At 33.9% G+C, this 19,858-nt stretch overlaps 3 protein-coding genes and 1 long non-coding RNA gene across 6 annotated transcripts; 3 read left to right on the forward strand and 1 right to left on the reverse strand.

The window, feature by feature from the left end:
- Positions 1-263: 263 nt before the first annotated feature.
- LOC110915696 (WAT1-related protein At5g40230) lies at positions 264-8,591 on the reverse strand. Of its 2 annotated transcripts, XM_022160425.2 has the most exons (7): positions 8,241-8,591; positions 7,829-7,894; positions 6,780-6,893; positions 5,533-5,731; positions 5,288-5,446; positions 2,781-2,932; positions 264-534 (listed from the first exon to the last, which is right to left on the reverse strand). In XM_022160425.2, the coding sequence occupies exons 1-7, from the start codon at positions 8,441-8,443 to the stop codon at positions 408-410; spliced, it is 1,020 nt and encodes a 339-aa protein (XP_022016117.1). In that variant the 5' UTR covers positions 8,444-8,591; the 3' UTR covers positions 264-407. The 2 variants fall into 2 exon arrangements, with proteins under 2 accessions (XP_022016117.1, XP_022016118.1); XM_022160426.2 differs by lacking the exon at positions 7,829-7,894 and having other exon boundaries at positions 8,241-8,561.
- A 2,136-nt stretch (positions 8,592-10,727) lies between these two features.
- On the forward strand, positions 10,728-11,870 carry LOC110920433. The gene has a single exon (XM_022164646.1). The coding sequence runs from the start codon at positions 10,728-10,730 to the stop codon at positions 11,868-11,870; it is 1,143 nt and encodes a 380-aa protein (XP_022020338.1).
- Positions 11,871-15,538: 3,668 nt separating this feature from the next.
- LOC118490211 (glutathione S-transferase T3-like) lies at positions 15,539-16,896 on the forward strand. The gene is made up of 2 exons (XM_035987613.1): positions 15,539-15,914; positions 16,004-16,896. Exons 1-2 carry the CDS (start codon positions 15,678-15,680, stop codon positions 16,178-16,180), a joined length of 414 nt encoding a protein of 137 aa, XP_035843506.1. The 5' UTR covers positions 15,539-15,677; the 3' UTR covers positions 16,181-16,896.
- Positions 16,897-17,280: 384 nt separating this feature from the next.
- On the forward strand, positions 17,281-19,521 carry LOC110915695. Of its 2 annotated transcripts, XR_002579174.2 has the most exons (6): positions 17,281-18,066; positions 18,216-18,232; positions 18,441-18,622; positions 18,867-18,929; positions 19,067-19,160; positions 19,254-19,521. It is a non-coding gene; the product is annotated as an uncharacterized LOC110915695 (long non-coding RNA). The 2 variants fall into 2 exon arrangements; XR_002579173.2 differs by lacking the exon at positions 18,216-18,232 and having other exon boundaries at positions 17,286-18,066.
- Positions 19,522-19,858: the final 337 nt, after the last annotated feature.

A 19,858-nucleotide genomic window follows, 5' to 3' on the forward strand; every position in this document is an offset into this window, starting at 1 on the left:
TTTTTTTTCTGGTATATTAGAAGTGTCTAGGTAAAACCTTGAACTTTAATAATTTCCGTTACGACCCCTTAAACATTAAAACTTACTGTTTAGTTTAATAATTTGCATTACTTTTGTTTTTTTGGTATATTAAAACTTACTATATTAGAAGTGTCTAATTAGAATCTTGAACTTTAATAAGTTTGACCCTCTCTTATTCTGTTTTCCCTTTGATTTTTTAGAATTGTCCAAACTTAAAAAAAAAAAGTTTGAATGTACCGTAATGAACTAAATCGGTAATCAAAAGTATAAAAATTAAGCGTAAAAAACGGTACAACAACACGCACAGAGCACAAACTAGAGCAAAAACTAGTATGAAACAGTACTAAAATCTTTTCTAACAAAGGTGTTTTCGAGGATAAGGAAACTTAAAAACCTTCTTCATGTGATTCGAGCAGAGGAGCACTGATGGTCGATGCGCTTTCGTTGTCTTCTTTGGCTTTCCCCCAAACTACCACATAAAATCCTATTGTTATTATGCAGCCCCCTAAAACACTGCACAATGCAAATACAATACAACAGATTAAACCGATTAAATAAACTTCATTTTTTTGTAATTTTTATATTTATATTTATGCTAGCCTGCTATTGGAGGAATATAAAAATGATTATTAAAGTTATAAAACATATATTTGTAGTTAAGGAAAGTTGGAATTAAATAATTCAAACTTTGACTCATTAGTTAGTAATAAACTAATAATCTATACATTCAGTTTAACTAAACTGATGACATTTCGAACTTTCACTTTGTTGTTAAGGAAAATCTCACTCGCATGATCATTGTAGAATTACATTTGATTTTCCTTATTATGAGCGAATTGAGGAAAAATGCCTTCTTTCTTTCAAAGTGAAATCACATGTTAATCTATGATAATTATACGAGTTAAACCTTAGCAACGAAAATGAAAGCTACGAGAGCCATAGTTTAAGTTATTAAGATCCAGTTGACCTATATTTAAAAATGTTACGATGGTTCAATTTCTAATCTTGAGCTTTAGACTTGTTTTTACTATATATTTTTCTTATAGATTTTTAAACATTTTAAAAACAAACTAATCCTTCCATACAATGAATAGTTTCACGAGGGTTTAATTTCCCATCTTAATCTTTCTTTAATCGGATAATATATTTAAAGTTATGTAATGTTGACTTTCTTGATGTATCTTAACAGAATAATTAAAAGGTTTATCATTGTTCTTTTTAAAAAATTATTATGATATGGTGTATATACTTTCTAGGACCCAAATAGTTGCGTTCAGTAAGCATAGTACGTTTTAGAAAATTATTATGATATGGTGTATATACTTTCTAGGACCAAAATAGTTGCATTCAATAAGCATAGTACGTTTTAACAAATTATTATGATATGGTGTGTATACTTTCTAGGACCAAAATAGTTGCATTAATCAATAAGCATAGTACGTTTTAAAACAATTCTAAATTGATTTTTTTTTCATTTAACATCTAAACCTTATTAATTTCGTTTATTTATAACATATAATGTTTCATTTCTAATTATTAAAAAAATATAAAATAACAACAAATAAGGAAAAAACTAAGAGGAGAAATATAGTATTTAAAATAATAAATCAATCGATCAATAAAAATAATTATAATTATAAGAAGAATATATGAATTAAGTTTGATTTTATAACTTTAGGATCAACTATTTTAAAATAAACATAAGTGTTTAACTTGTATTTTACCTGTTAATATAAAGCACTAAGTGAAAGAAATAAAATAAAGAGGGTTTAATTTGTATTTTAACTATTAATATAAGAGCCTGAGTGAAAAAATCTACCCAGAGATCAGGGATTGGTGTTCCTAGACGGGGTAAATTTAATTTTAACAAAATTGAAAAATTAAGTGAAACGTGTGTTACGTTTTGCTTTATTTTATATAACATTTTTATTGAAAAGTGCTTTTAATATGATAAAAAAACCGCACATTATGTTTTGCTATTTTTTTATATAGAGTATTTGTTGAGAAGTTCTTTTAATAAAATAAAAATACTACGCAACGTGCGTGTTAGGTGTTTGTTGAGAAATGTTTTTTTAACTATGTTTTTGTTTTAATTTTATTGAAAATTGTTAGGTCCCCGCCGTGAAGTGTGAGTTCTCCCGCTGGTAGTAATTAAAAAAATTATGTGTGAAGGCAAATGTGTAACTATTTAACTGTTATTTGGTATATTGAACTTTTAGATTGTAAAGTATGGAAAATCTGTTTATAATAATCCGTATAGCAATGTGATTAATACACTCGTAACTTTAACTTCAAATTCCTTCTAACGGACAAGCAACTTCGGTTGTCCCTAACTTTCATTTATATCGTTCTATAACAACATAAAACATTTTGATTGGGACAAAAAATTAGTCAATTATTAGTTAAGGACATACAAAGATACTCTTTTGTCACAATGAAATTATGGTTGGTAACGGGAGTGAAAGTTAGGAGTCTCATGTGTCACATTGTTCGTATAAATCATTATAGGCTAATGAGTGATATTTTAGATTATTCAATCCAATTTACCTTGTTATTTAATTTTAATCTATCATCTCCACCCCGATCGTCCCACCACCATATGATTAAGCAACACCACCTCGATCAACCCCACCCCACTGGCATCACTACCAACCCGACCACCCCTATCAACAGTACTAACAATAATCAAGTGCATAAAACACAAATAACTTGAGGTATTGTTCGCATAAGAGAATAAAAGAGAAGTTGAGATGAATAACCTTCCAAGTTGCAGTGAATCGCCAAGGATCAAGACACCCATACATACCGCTATCACAATTGTTAACGGCTTGAACATGGCCACATACACTGGACCTTTCACTCGCAGCACCCAAATTTGTACCACAACGTTAAAGAATCCAGAAGTAAACCCCTATACAACAAATACACAAATTCTTACGTTTTTTCTTCACATGTTACAAACAAGTGTATATTTTCTTACATTTTTCTTCATGATTGAATTTCTAGGCAAAACCAGTAATTGCATTTTTTAGAACCAAAGCGATTGAATATTTTTTTGGTGGGATCATTAGTCGGATTAACTTTCTTATACGGATATTAACATACAAAAATGCATATTCAATTCTTAAAGCGCACACACATATGTAGTGAAAGTGTAAAATACAAAATTCCTTAATGTACGAGCGTACGGTGTGAAATTACGCACGTTATAGAATGCAAAACCCTAATCACGTATGTTGGAAACCATAATCACGCATGTTAAAAAAACAATAAGCATGCATGTTGACAAATCATAACCGCTTTTCAACATGCGTGACTATGGTTTTTCAACATGCGTGATTAGGGTTTTACGTTTTACCCCGTGCGTAATTTCACAGCGTATGCACATATGTTAAGGAATATTGTATGTTAAAATTCCCCTATATATATATATATGTATAGGTTTAGAGTAAAATGAAAACTTATACGAGTTGTGAGAACTTAGAGAACTCGGCCTTACGAAAGGTTTTTTTTTCAATTTTTTTACCAAAAATCCTAAAAAAACAACTTTTCCAAAAAAAAACTTTTTTATCCATTTACGGCAGTTGTAAATGCTGCAAAAGTGATGTCCTACTTATGTCATCACTTTGTATAGCTGCTGCAAGGAGCCGAAAAACAACACTTCGAATTTTTTATGACACTCTTCTCTAACGTTTTAATCTCGGGGTGTGAAAAAATGGGGCCAAAACTCGCACGGGAATGCCGAGTTCTCTAAGTTCTCACAACTCGGAGGGGTTTTCCCTTGATCTTGATCCTATGTATGTGTGTGTGTGTGTATATATATATGTTCATTTGTGAATATACCCCTTCATAGTGAACACCATGGTTGCAAAAGTCGCTAGGCGCTCCCTAGTCGGTCGACCGGGGAGTTGAGAGTACTCGGTCTAGGCGGAGAGTACTCGGGGAGTATTCGGACATGTTAAATTATATAGAAATTAATTTTTGGAGATTAAATATATGTAAAATAACACAAATTTACTAATATTTATAACAAAATATGTGAAAATGATATTCATTCCTTAATATGATATGCATAGAAATTATGTTTTATTATTATTTAAGTCAAACTAGGCCCGAGTTGACCTACTGATCCAATTATGGCCAAGGTTGACCGCCTTTGACCGACTCCGAGTAATTAGGCGGAGTCGAAGAAAGTCGCCTCGGCAGCCTACCTTGTAGCGACTACTCGAGGAGTACTCGGCCTTGGAAACCTTATTTTACACTGAACACTAGTGAACTAATCCCAGCCCTTGATTATTAATACACAAGTGTAAATCAATGGCGAAGATTTGATGATGAGTGTATTTTATGATTTGATGTCTTCTTTTTGAAATGATTTGTTAATTATTGTGTTACATGTTAAATTAATGGTTTCTCGATTCGCTATTTTTTAGTATTCCCTATTGAACCCATATATATAGGGAGAGGATAATAAGAAAACTAGATGTAAACGAGAAAACTAAAAAACCCACCAATTGTTTTTTTTTTTAATTTTTCTTAAAAATCAAGATTTTTAATACATAAAAACTTTAAAAAAAATATAGTATTACACATGTGTAGCATATTTATAAGTTGCACATGCTTTTTAGCCTTAGGGTTTAGGTTTTTTCGTAATACTCACATGTGTAATACTAAATTTTTTAAATTGTCTCTTAAAAATGCTAGATTTTTATTTTTTTCTTAAAAATCGAGATTTTTAATACATAAAAAACTTTAAAAATTATAGTATTACACATGTGCAACATATTTATAAGTTGCACATGCACTTTAGCCTTAGGGTTTAGGTTTTTTCGTAGTGTTCACATGTGTAATACTAATTTTTTTTTTAAAAAAAATTGTCTCTAAAAAATGCTAGATTAATTTACAGCCAAAAAATGTTTAAAAAATGGTGTTTTTCTTTTTGCAGTTTTCGATTTTTCTTAATAAAACAAGTTTTCTCTTGAACACTTGGTCGAACAATGTAAACTCCAAACTAATCAAACAAAATAACACTTTGTTTTGATTTCTAGGTGTTTTAGAAAAATAGGAAGTGTTTCTTGGATGATTTTGAAAGTGTTTTGGTTTCTAGGGAGTTTACTTCTCTAGGTAGCGGACTTTAAGAATATATGACACAAAGTTATTCTTGTGGCATAAGAGCTCTTTGAATACGCTGACATAACACAACTAAGTGTGCCCCTTTGATTAGCAAACTCCCTAGAAACCTAAGCAAGTTTAAACATAGTCTTACCATGTATAGTATAGTGGCTAAAACAACATCAGGTCTTAGTTTCCAAGATTCTAAATCTCTGGCCATGATTAACGCTCCAAGTCCAGCTACTAACAGTCCACTTATGCCGAATACAAACACTACGATGAGGTCCACAGAATACTCTACCAATATCTTTGCCTGCATGCAACAATATTCACTTTTTTTCAAGAACATAGAGTGCACCTCTTGGAACCATGCATGAATAATTCAAATTTAACTAATACCTGGGCAACTAAAGCGAACGAAAGTAGAAAATATTGACTAGCAAGTAAAATGCCACCAATAATCCAGTCCGTGTTCATTGAGGTCGATAAAAGTGATGGACCGCTATAAACGGTTGCTGTAATTGCTCCTGATATCGACAATAGTGTGCCTATAATTTTAGCCTGACTGGTATAGCTTCGCAAATGTACCTTTTCCATACTGTAAAATGCAAATAATATAGTTATGGGACGTGATAGAATCACTATCCTTAAAGTTAATTAACACTTGCTATAAGTCGAGACAACATAAGTCGCTTAGCTATGGGAAAATAATATTCAATATATAAAAGTAAAATTAAATTAAATACTAAAACTAGACATGTCATCGGCTATACGTAAAAATAGTCGACGACTCATTTGGAACTAACGTCTAAACATCGTGTTGGTGTACACGGGTTCGTCGGCAAAGTAATCGGCCACCAATCAATCTATTGTGGGCACCTATACGTACGTTACAAATAAAAATAAAAATATAATAATGATATAATTAGTTACAGTGAAAATAAATTATTAAGACAAATAATAATAGCGATATAAAATCTATAAATACATATATAAACTAACATTCTCGGGTCTCTGTTTATGGCCATTTGCCTAGTTCATGGTTTCTTCTTCTTTACTCGCAATGATCAGTTGTGCCGTCTGCATTACAGTGTTTACAAAAAACTGTACGGCTTCACCAGATGATGACGAATCCCATGAAAATGAAGAAGACATGTTTGATTTTTTTGATAGAGTTCGGGATTTTTTAAAGATTGTGGGTGAATATATTTCAGAAAATGAGGGTTTGATTGGTTAATATAATAAAGATTTTTTTTTTTTATAAAATAGCCGTTGTAATGGCTATATTGACCAAGGGGGGCTCGTCGCATTCGTGGGTGAGGTGATGGAAGGAACGGGGACGGGCCTGAGGGGTGTAGATGGTCCTCGATGGAACTTTTGGCTGTGATTAGTGTTTCGAGAACTTTTGGCTTTTGACACCCGGGGACGGCCGCCATAACCAAGAACCTAATGTAAGGTTGTGATTTGTGTTTCAACATTTATGGTATGGGCACCTGATGTGGTCTCAAAATTGAGAATTTATGGTATGGGCACCGGATGTGGTCCAAAATTGAGAATTTGTGGTATGGACTCTGGATATACAAGATCTACTTGCGTATAATAATTCATGGTTAAATAATAATAAAAAAAATGATTGAGAAGATAACCTGAAGAAAAATGCAAGCACGAAGGTAAAAGCTGGTGAAAGGTTGCTCATGATCGATGATAGAGTTGGAGAACCATACTTGAGACCAATATATCCGAATATTTGTGACATGTACCTATCATATGACATTTTAGCTTTGTTATTATAGGTTAATCATGGGAAAATGCATCATGTATGCGACCATTTATTTACTTTTTACCACGTTATAATACTTGAGATGTATCAATCTTGGCACAAATTGGTATTGTATATTATTAGCTCTTTTTTTTTTCTTTTGAATGACCATTAATGTTAGCAACTAGCAAAAAACGAAACCGCAAATATCATACCATACAAATTAAAGTACAAAAGAAAAAAAAAACAACCAAAAGATATATCTTAGGGCCGGGCCGGGTTGCCCTAAATAGTGGTGTCAAACCGGTTGCGTTTATGGGTTAGCCGGTAAAACCTAACATGCATTAACCTGAAAAGAGTATTAGACAGTGACACATGACCCAAACATGACACAAGTTTTCACGAGTTACCTAAACACAACATGTTTAACTCTTAAAATTTTTATTTTTTAAAATATCAATACTCTAAAATTACAAATTTACAGTAGAGTATACAAATGTATGTAAAATAGTTACAATTAAAATATGAAAAATGATGTTTATTTCTTTTTCATTTTTCAAAGTTTGACATAAAATGCTAAATTATCACGTAAAGCACACCTTTAAAATTTTATAAAAGATACGTTAAAAGGGGTTAACTCAAAACCTATTCGTTAAATATAGATCGATACACGGCCCATGTATGCAAATCTGAAACCTTCAAACGGGTACCAATTCACAACTTATGAGTAGTATAATTAATAAAAAAAAAGGTAAAATCTATTATTAAACAGAAATGTGTTCAAAGAATCAAAGACGGATGCAAATAAAACATGTTTATTGGGAAAAAGAATGAAGAATACTTATTGGAAAATAGAAAATAGTAATGTCTTTATAACACACCAAATCATTGTATTGTATGAATAGCTGAAATATTCTACAAGAAAATAACGCTTACATGATCACACTTAGGATAATTATCTTCCCAGCGACAGAGAATTTGATGGGTGGGACACTTGTCCTTCTACAAGCAATCATTTCAAAAATTATAATTAAACGATAAGATTGTCCGTACTATGCTTGAGGTTTCGATTGATATCCATTTTGGCTCAGTATAGCATTCGAAAGAAATAGGCTTTTAAAAAAAAAACCAACATATGTTATACATGGATCGTAAACTATAAGAATAAATTTAAATTAGACAATGGGACAAACTGATTTTAAATTAATAGTAAATGAAAACGTAAACGTTATCTTAAATATAACTTTAATATAAAAAACCTAAAACAAGTATGATAAATCAGTAATATCCGATTTAAAACCCTTAATTTGTTTATAAAATATTATTTATAAGTTTGAATATGAAATACCTGTGCAGGATAAAGATGCATGGCAAGAGGAAGATGAAGCCAATAAGGAAGACATAAAAGGTGAAAACGTAAGAGTCAATGCCTTGAACACTTGCTGATTTGTAGAGTGTGTTACCTCCAACAAGGATGAACTCGACTATCATCATCCCTGCAAATGGCAATACATCTTTATACACCATCCTGCCTCTCTCTTCAACACCCATACTCGCTCTAGACAGGACTATCTATCTCTCCCTCTAGGTTATCTCTTTGTTATTCATGGGAAGGTTAGGGAATATGTAAAATATCACAATAATAATACCACACTAGCTTTCTATTTGTGACATAATTCTCCTTCATTGTTTGACAATGACTCCAAGAAGGTTAGAGAATACGTAAAATATCACTATAATGATACCTCTCACCTGCTTTCTAGTTGTGACATAATTCTCCTTCATTGTTTGAGAATGACAATTTAATTTGGGAAAATTCCTAAAATAAACAAGTTTTTGAACAAGAAAAACTTAACAAAATAAACATAGCTTTGCAAAAATAGACATACTAAAAAAAACTAAGGTCATGGGGTGTGGTTCCTCCTTCTACCACTTGATTCACGCGATTCTCGCAAAGACCCTATGGCCACCTAGGCGCCACCTCACCAGCTAATCCACCTCATTAATACTACCCCATGGGTCGGGTGGGGTTCCCCTTCCCCCTTTCATCACGTCACTTTGATAAAATGTGTGATAAATTTTAGTCCACAAAAAACATTGACATATACTTGAATGTGATTCATGAAAAAAAAACAATTAAAACAATAAACGTGTAAATTGTGAGCAACATATATATTGTAGCCAAAATTTAACCTTTGAAAAAGGTGTCATCTAAGACCACAAGGAGTGGGGGCGTGGAGAGGAGAGTGCCGCCTAAGACCACACAACCGTTCTTTCGATCCAAACAGTCCATTTTGTCGACCCAAAACCCTGACTACCCCAACAAAATCCTAGCCCATAACAAAACATTTCCTCTTCGCAAATTTCGCTACTAAACATCCCTCACCACCAACTTCCTATATCCCCAATGGACCCTACACCTGATATGGTTCCAGAAACCCAATCGCAAAATTAGATGAATTGTCAGCTTCAAGGGTCAACAAGTAAAGCCACAAGAAGAAGGCCCAATCGGAGAAGCTCCCAGGCAGACGTCGAGTTGCTATAAAATGGAGAATGGAGGAAGAAGTGGTTTTAACCAAATCTTGGATTTTCGTATCAGAGGACGCGGTGATCAGTACATTATTTTTCGTTTTTTAAAGAAAAATATATTCTTTTGGTTGACGATTTTTGTTTTAAATAAAATATTATTGCGGGCAAATTACACTTTTCGTTCTTTATGTCTGTATCGAATTGCAACGGGTGACCTTTAACTTCAATAATTACAGTCACAGTCCTTTATTAGTAAAATTCATTACACCATACCTCCTTTGACTCTAACAAGGTTAAAATTTTAAATTATGTTTATTCACTTAAGGATATACTGGTCAATTCATACTTTTATTTAAATGTTTAATAAATAAAACCAAAAAATTGCACATATACATCATCTTCTCAAATTCTCAAATTCACTAACCCTAAAACCATAACCACCACATCTTGCCACCACCACCACATACTGCCCGCCACCACTTTACAAAATTATATAACCCTACAAAAAGTAACTTGGGGTACCTTAGGCTAACTTAATAGTTGTGTCTCTTCACATCACACCCTTAAACAATACCCTTGCATTAATAAACACATACCACAACTCAAATCAATAAATGTCCCAATATACACACCCCTTTAATAAATTTATTTGGGTTATGTCTCATTTGTTTAAAAGTCACACCGTTTACTTCATTTTACTCACACCCTTTCATTTTATACATAACTGCCTCTCACATATGTACCTGATTAAACTCTTCCAATGAACCGAGACATACTTGAACCAACGCACAGGGATAAGATTCAACAATTCAATGGTTTAGATCACACCCCTTAAAAAAGTCACAACTTATATAATACTACAAAAAGTAACTTAGACACAATGGTTTGGATCACACCCCTTCAAAAAGTCATAACCCTTCAAAATACTTTTGTATATATCACACTCTTACAAAAAATCACAACCCTTCATAGATATACAAAAAAAAAGTCACAACTCTTCAATCTACTTTTAAATATAGCATACCCTTTACCAACGTGAGGTTTGTACCCCTTCGTTTAAAAGTCGTGTTGGTTAGAAATTATATAGATAAGTTTGTACCTCTTCGTTTAAAAGTCGCGTTGGTTAGAAATTATATATAAGTGTGTATCTCTTCATTTAAAAATTTATTATATATATATACAAAAAGTTTACTTGGGTCATACCCTTTCGCTTAAAAGTCGTGTCGGTTAGAAAATTATATTATTATTATATATTATATAAGTAACAAACACTTGGGAAGTAATTAACTTGTTTTTTAATAAAGCGATGGTTGCTGGTCTTTTTCATGGTTTTCAGCTTCCAAATGATGGGCCAACTCTCTCTAGTCTTTGTTACGCTGACGATGTTCTTTTTATTGGCAAATGGTCAGATCAGAATGTGGTGACTCTCATCCGGCTTCTGAGATGGTTAGGTCTTGTCACGGGGCTGAAAATTAATAATAAAAAGTGTAAGCTTTTTGGCATTGGAGTTCAGGAGGAGGAGGTAGCTCGTTTGGCGTCTAAATTGAATTGTGAAGCTGGGGCGCTCCCGTTTTTGTATCTGGGAGTTCCAATCGGGGCTAATATGAAGCGGGCCAAATTTTGGGAACTGGTGGTGAGCAGGGTGGGAGCTAGACTATCAAAATGGAAAGCGAGACACCTTTCTTTTGCTGGTAGGCTCACTCTCGCTAAGTCGGTATTGGGGAGTATTCCTTCGTATTATATGTCGTTGTTTTTGGCTCCAAAGGTTATCAATAATAAGATTGATAGAATTAGGAGGGATTTTGTTTGGGGTATTACGGACGCTAAGAAAAAATTTAGATGGGTCAGATGGGAGTCGATGTTGCGTTCGAAAAAGTCCGGGGGTCTGGGGGTTGGGAGATTAAGTGACTTCAACTTAGCATTGTTGACTAAGTGGTGGTGGAGATTCAGAATGAATCCGAATCAGCTTTGGGCTCGTGTGATTGGTTCGATTCACAATTTCAATTATGCGGATCAAATTATTCCGGTTTCTAAGTCCTTTCCAGGGGTGTGGAAGGATATTGGCTCCATGGCTCAGGAGCTGAGTAAAAGGGGTATCGATGTTAAGCATAATCTGGTCGTTAACAATGGCAGCTGGAAATGGCGAACATGCTCGGATGACTCGTTCTCAGTTAAGCAAGTGCGTAGTGATCTTGAAGACTCGATGAGGCCAGATTTGGGATGTCTTGCAGGTTTCGAGTGGTCCAGTTGGGCTCCGCCTAAAGCTAACCTCCTTCTTTGGCGAGCTACCCTTGGTAAGATTGCGAGTCGGTCGGTTTATCTCATAGAGGCATCTCTATGCCTGATGTCTCTTGTCCTCGGTGCGGCCTCGGTAATGAAGATTCCAACCATATTTTCATTAATTGTCTTTGGGCAAGAAGCATTTAGTGGAATGTGCTTTCGTGGATAAGGATTCGATTCCCTGACCACTGCGAGTCGATTGCTGACTTAATGAGTTATGTTAAAGAGACTCCCGGAGGAAAGGTGTGGAAGAAGCTGATTCGTACTATAGTTATGGCTACAATCTGGAGGATATGGAGTGCCAGAAACGCTAAAGTGTTCGAAGACAAGTTCATTCCTATAATGAAGACGGTAGAGCTCGTGAAAGAAGATGCTTTCCTTTGGATCAGTAATCGTTCTAATCTTAATCAGCCTGATTGGAGCAATTGGAGGTGCTTTGATTTAGTTGGCATTGTATGTTGAGTTTCTTTTGGTCGTTTTGTTTTGTTTTCTTTTAGTTGTTTTGTTGTATCTGAGCTTCTTGCTGGCTCTTTATATGCATATATAAAGTGATTTTGCTGTTAAAAAAAAAAACAAACACTTTACTACAGACTTCGTATATAAGAACTGAAAATTATACCCTTATACAATTAGCAACTTGGGTTATGTCTCATTTTTAAAAGTCACACCCTTTATTTCATTTTACTCACACCTTTTATATAAAAAGTAACTTAAGACACAATGGTTTGGATCACACCCCTTCAAAGAGTCATATTCCTTTAAACTACTTTTAAATTTTACATACCCCTTACAAAAAAAAGTCACAACTTTTAAATATGTCACACCCCTTAAAAAGGTCACAACCTTTCAAACTACTTTTAAATATATCACACCCTTATAAAAAAAGTCACAACTTTTAAATATCACACCCCTTTAAAAAGTCACAACTCTTCACACTACTTTTAAATATATCACACATTCACACCCTTACAAAAAGTCACAACTCATCGTATATAAACTTTCGTTTAACCGGTTACAAGAAATCTTTAAACTAATATAATTATAACAACTATTTTATAACACGGAATTTTGGAAATAATCGGTGGAATTCTAATATGCATGACATGAAATAGCATGAATTAAATTGGATTTACCATATTTAAACTAGATATAAAAACACACAATTTTTCAATAATGAATTTCTGATATGCATTCATTATTATATCATAAACAATTGTCTTTAACTTAGATTACAGAAGACAATAGGATGAACCGATGTGAACGTCTAATTAATTTTGCTTTTTGAATCGTCATCACTTTTCGAAGAGGGACGGACGAAAAACCTTTAAAAGTATAAATACATACCATAACCATTAATCCAAAAAACATCAGATTGACCAGAAAATCATCAATCTGATGGTTTCGCATCAATGTCGGGCGTTTAAGGTGATATGATATTACACCGTCTTGAGTTATTCAAATATACTATATTACCTATTGTTGAGTTAATCAAATTTAAGATACAATCGGCAAGTTTTCTATTGATTAAGAATCAAAAGTAATACAGGGATGCAATACAGAAGGGGGATGATAATATTAGATGGAAAGGTTAACGATGGGAAGAATCTTTCTCTGATCCATTTTAATGTTAGGCTTTTGTTAATCCTTGATCCATTTAATTGTTGGGTTGCACGATTGGTTACGTTTCGAATCGTCAGAGAGAGAAAGAGAGGAAACATAAATTGATTTTCTTCAATCTCATTTCAACTTTTCATATAGCCCTGTTATACTATCACCAAACTAATGGTTGGATTTAAATTCTAATAACATTAAATTTAAATTTATTATTTTGCTACGAGTGCGATTTTTTAATTTCCGTTTTCAGAAATTTATAAAATAAATGTCTTAGTTTGATGTTGTAACCATGGATAAAGCAAAAAGAAAAATATGTTTCGAATTAAACTAATAATGGCATCTCATATGTTAATACTAAAGACATTTATAATCAACATCCCGCCGCAACCTGCGGCTTTACGTCTAACTCGTAATATACATAACAAAAAGACAATTTATGGGGTGGCAGTCACGTCGGTTCAAGACACCTTCCTAGCCGATTCCGATTTCCAACTCTCTAATTTCTTATATAAATCCAAATCTCTATTAACCCCTCAAACTTCATTTGTAAACCCACTACAACACAAAAGTAACCATCTCCATCAAAGGTAACATTGTGTACAATTGATTCAGTCGATGATTTTCATATTATTTTCTCCTTGAATCGTGATTACTGTTAGCATAGTTAACTTTTTCTTGAATCTGGGGTTCTCAAAAGATAAAAGACAAAAAAATTGATAGTAAAGAATATGAATTTCAACAACTTGGTGTCAATGATTTATGTTTCAATCCGTTGTTTACATAGTAAATTATTTCTGTGTTTAAATCTACCCTACTTTCATTATCATCCACATGTTCTGAAATTTTTTTTGATCCATATTTATTTGTTAACAATTTAGTATTTCAAGATAAATCAGTTTGTTCATCAATTTTTTATTCTATTGGTTAAATTATCCTTTTTGCACATTCTAACATGTTTTCTGACGTTTGCTTTGCGGCTTTTGATCCATTTATGGTGTTTGTATTGTTGATCTATCACACTTTTTCTTCCGTAAGGCTTTTTAATCTATTAGTATTATTATGATTATTGAATTGATTGTTGTTGTAGACGATTGTGTGGATGGTTTAATGGTGATAATTCTATCTCATACAAGTTTCGTGTGTTTCGGACAACCTCTGCCTAAAATCAAAATGACCGTGATCTAACTTCTAAATATTGGTCCACAATTTAATGTTGACCCAACTATGATATGGAATATATGTTATTTGTATTTCCTATTAAAGTTTCCATCAAATCTATGTATTAGTAAAGTGTAAAACTGAATTTGGCCGTTTGCAACTCATAAGGGTATCCGGGGCACACTCGGGGAATGAATGCGGTGACCCCTAACCCCGATCGGGAACACCGCCGCCATCAACGCGGGGACCCGATTCGGGGAAGGGTTTCGGTGTGTATTCACCGCGTTGAATGGCACATTTTTTGAGGAACGGGTCATATTTAAAACGGTCGAATTTAAAAAAAAAATCACTTTTTAAACAAATATAAATAACCACACCCATCACTCATTTTTTATACTCTCAAACCACACCTTTCACTCATTTTTTATACTCTCAAATCACACCAACTTCACTCATTTTTTATACTCTCAAATCACACCCACTTCACTCATTTTTTATACTCTCAAACCACACCCACTTCACTCATTTTTTATACTCTCAAACCACACCCACTTCAAACCGATCAATGGAGAACCAACCCCGCGAAGCCAAGAAAAAAACTAAGGGACGGGGCTTGCAACCGTCTCGTGGTGGTTCGAGCGGTGCAAGTGCACAACCACAACCCCCTTTCGGATATACTTCACAACCCCCGTTTTTTTTCCAACAACCTTCACACCCCTCCTTTTACAACACCCAACCACCCACCTTCAACCCAATTTCGGCTATTTTCAAAATTTGTTATCAATGGATACTCCTCCTCAATCCCCCGCCTTCGACCCATATGGTTTTCGTTCCCCACAAGCATGGTTGTAAAAGTCCCGCCTAGGATCCGAGTACTCCCCGAGTACTCGCTACAAGGTAGGCTGCCGAGGCACGAGTACTGGTCTCCCAGGCCAATTACTCCCCGAGTAATCTCCGCCTAAGCCGAGTACTTCCCGAGTATTCCCGAATCCGACTAGGGAGCGCCTAGCGACTTTTGCAACCATGCCCACAAGTTCCATCTACACGAGGAAATGTTGAACGTCCTCTACCTATTTACGACGACGAGGACGATGAGGTAGTGCCCGAAACTCAAAATTTGGGCGACGAGGACGAGGACGATGAATATAATGTGGATGAAGACGTGGGCAACGAAGAAGATGACGCTCGGGATAAAAAGGGAAAAATGACGAGCGCAAAATGGACAAAGGTCCAAGAAGAGGCGTTGGCGAAGGCGTGGGTACATTGCTCTACCAACAAAAAGAAGGGCAATCAACAAAACCGCGATAGTTTTTGGCGTAAGATTTTAGATCATTTTAACGCCACCGTTGGTGGAAGTAATCGGACCGTGCATCAAGTACGGTCTAAATGGAACCCGATACTGACGAAAATAAACTTTTTCAACGGCCTATACCAACAAGCGGTAAAAATTATATTTTTAACATCGTATATTTTTTAATTTTCTTTACTAAGTTCATATTTTTTTAACACTTATTATTTTATAACATGTAGGATCGCACACGAGGAAGCGAATGTAAGGATCTCGACGTGATGAAAGTCGCTTTAAAAGAATTTAAAGAGAGATTTCCGAACGGTTTTCAACATGTCGAGGCGTGGGAGGTCGTTCGAAAACACGACAAATGGGCCCAAGTCCCATTGTTGGGTGAGGAAGGGGAAGGTTCGGCATAAAAAAGAAAGCCCGTTGACGTGGACCCTTCCATACCCGATATGAACGAAGACCCCTCGCCACAAAGAACACAACGGCGAGACAAGCGTCAAGCGACATCGTCCGAGGGAAGCTCGCACTACAAGAAATCAGGGTGTTTACCTACACATAATTTACCAACACATGTAAATGTGTGGGTAAATACCTACACATTTTTTATATGTGTAGGTAATGACTGATGATATATTTTCATAATAACTAACATTTAATATGTGTTGGTAATTTGTTTTATCCACATTTGACAATTGACAATGGTGGGAAAATTTCCCCCCAAGAATGAAGAGTCATTAATAACAAATTACTCACACATCTGACATTTTTTGTTATGTGTAGATAAATTATCTACACCTATGTAAAAAAATATATGTGTGTGTGGGTTATTGATTATCTTTACCAACACATATATTTGTAAATAAAATATAGACAAATTAAGTAGATACATATATATATATTTTTTTTGTTAGAAATGACGTGACAAATGAATACCTACAGATATTTAAAAATATACAATATGTGTAGATATTAACCACATATAAATTAAGTAAATTAATATTTATTTCACTTTTTTTGAATGACCATAATGTAATCTTACTTTACTCGAACCTAAATTTACTCAACGCCTAAATTGAGGTTAAAACCCAACACCTTTTGTGTGAGGGCTTAACTACACTGATGTAAAGTGAAAATGGGTGTTAGGAAACATGATAATGTATTAAAAATGTTGAATAAAACTTACCTCAAAAAACAGATTGGCTGGGATTTGAATAAATTTAAACCGAAACAACCTTTGTTTGTTAAAGATTTTAAGTAAATAAATTATTAAGTTTAAAATTTAAGTCAAATGGTTTTTTTTTTAGGAAATTAAGTAAAAAAAAATATTTGTAGGCTTATAGAATCTATTAATAAGAAAACTATTGAAAAATCAAATGCTATATATTTTTTACGTATTAGTTAAATTAAAGAAAAATGCTTTATATTTGTACATATGAAGTGATTTAAAATTTAATTATAGTATATACTTAGGCATAGTTGTCAATAGCGGCTATAGCGACCGCTATAGCGCGCTACATGGCGATGCGACCATGAGTTTCATACGAACATCATTATCATATAACTTTTTTGGTTGATTTTCTTTAGGTTCTCTTTTAGTGTTTTATCTAAATTTTTTAATTTTTGTCAGTGGTTCCGTGCGCAAGGCACTCGTAGTGATTTCAAAATACAAATAAACACGGACTAAATAACAAAAGAAGTACGCGGCGAACATAATAAACCTAGTTGAATTTATAATAGAAAATTTAATATGTAGGTATATTATAAAACCCGGTTAACTTCTTAAAAAAACAAATCCAATTAAATTTTAAATCTTTTGGGCCAATTAAACTCCTTTATCCCAATTAAAAACTTCAAATTTTAAACCTAAACTAACACTATTTTAGCGGTTATTAATCGTATTTTCCCAGTCAAAAACTTCAAATTTTAAATCTAACCTAAAACTCTCTTAGCGGCAACTAAAAAATTGTATGTGATGAGCGGGAAAAGGAGGGAGGACGAGACCGGCTATTCTCTTATTAACCTTTTGTTTGATTCCTATTATGATTGTATTCTTAATCGAAGCATCGCATATGAACCTTGCGACATCAGTCGGTTATGGATTCATCTACAATACCATCTCGTTTTTGTATTTTGGATCCATTGTTTACATCATGACCCGACCAAGACATGTTTTCTTAGTTGATTATGTCTGTTCTGCAATCGCTGTTGGACAACCAGAGTCTGCTACTAAGCTTCGCACTTGCAATTGATTTATTGAATCAGCGATTAGGGAGAGCCGGAGACAGACAAACAAATAGTGAGTCATCTTTTTTTTTTTTTTTTTTTTTGTAATTCAGTTCGCCTAATCCATAGTTTATGTTTATCTAATTTTCTTATGTATAATTGTATATCCTTCTACCTGCACGAACCTAATCGGCATATCAAAACAATAATTGACTCTCCCAGGTTTGATTTGGAACCATGTAAGGTCTTTTTTTCCATGGTTTATTGTTCTATTTGATAATCTTCACACAGTATTCACTATTGTGACTTTGTAGATGCAAGTAAGTTCATAGGGTTTGGATAAAACATAGAATGTACAAAATTTATGAATAGTAGTTTTTTTTATTAAGATACAGATTTACATGCGTATATTTCTCTATGTTTAACTTTTGTTTTTATGTATATTAGGTCCTTGTTCAAGATTTCAATTGTGCATTACAAGAGAATTTTATACTTCAAGTTTGTTTGGTACTCGAAGGGTAATTACCCGATGAATACCCAACTGGTTTTGCGTTGGATATGGTTTATAACCAGGTATGAGTATGGGCAGGAGCGGTTCTTAGAAGTGTAGTGGCAGGGCCACGGCCCGGGTAAGTTTTTCGGCCGTAGTGCTAATTTTCCGTATTTCGATCGAAATTTTTTATATATACTATGTTTGGCCCGGGCTTGTCCGGGCTTTTTTTAGTGCCCATGTCTTTCGGCCTGGCATGTTCAACATGCAAGATCCGCCACTGAGTATGAGATTAGCCATACCCGACCATTGCCATCCCTACTTGTGGTAAACGAGGGCACATTTCTTTTGGTTTCTAATTATTCTTGCCTGATATGTTGTAGGTCATATGTACCTGTCAACTCATCACATATGCTTCTACATATACTTATTTGGATTTGAGACAGGTATTTTATGAACCCAAAGTAATTTTTTTCTTAAGCTACTTTTTATTAAATTGTTTTTAGTTGCTTTGGATAGAAAATACTGATTAACTATCTTTGTGTGTCCATTTTTTGGTGTTTTTTTCTTTTTGTTCCTTGAGAATGTCATGCTATGATCAGATTGTATTTCATAGAATTCTATGCAATTGGGATGCGGAAGAAAGTTGGATATCTAAAGAAGCGACTACAATATATGTAAGTTTACATGTTAATTTGTACCATTTAATATTCATTATTTGGTAAATAGCTAATTTGTTGTATGTCTTATACTTTTTCCCTTAAATGAAGATATGATGAAGCCGAGAAACTAGCATACTATGGAATCAATGAGCGACAAGTCCATTATGAAGAATGGAGTTGGCGGCACAACTCAAATAGTACACCGCCATGAAAGAAACGAAGCACGCGATGGAATTGGAGGCGATTGAATTGAGGAAGAAAAGAGAGTCGGAGGCTCGCGAGCTCATATCGGAACAACGCGAGACGATGAAAAACTACAATTACGATCGAGATATGAAAACATTCCTCAAGCTGCACGACGATGCTCCGCCAAATATGTTGCCGTTCTTCCTCGCCCGAAAGCGCGACATCGCTAACAAGTACGGGTGGCCGTGCGATTTCTAAAATTTTTATTTTCTAGTTTTAATGTAATTTTTATTTTCTTGTTTGAATGTAATTTTAATTTTCTAGTTTGAATTTAATTTTTATTTTTATTTTCTACTTTGAAATGTCTTTTATTAAATTTTATTTAATTTTTATTAATATTTTTTTATAAACATGCATAATTACAACAAATAAAAAAACAAAAATAAATAAAAATAAAAAACCAAGTCCCCTAAGAGGGGAGTGCCGCCATCAATTTAGGGTGTTAGGGGAGTTTAAGTCTTTAAGAG

The sequence above is a fragment of the Helianthus annuus genome, chromosome 3 (assembly GCF_002127325.2).
Source record: "Helianthus annuus cultivar XRQ/B chromosome 3, HanXRQr2.0-SUNRISE, whole genome shotgun sequence".
Taxonomy (NCBI): Eukaryota; Viridiplantae; Streptophyta; class Magnoliopsida; order Asterales; family Asteraceae; genus Helianthus; species Helianthus annuus.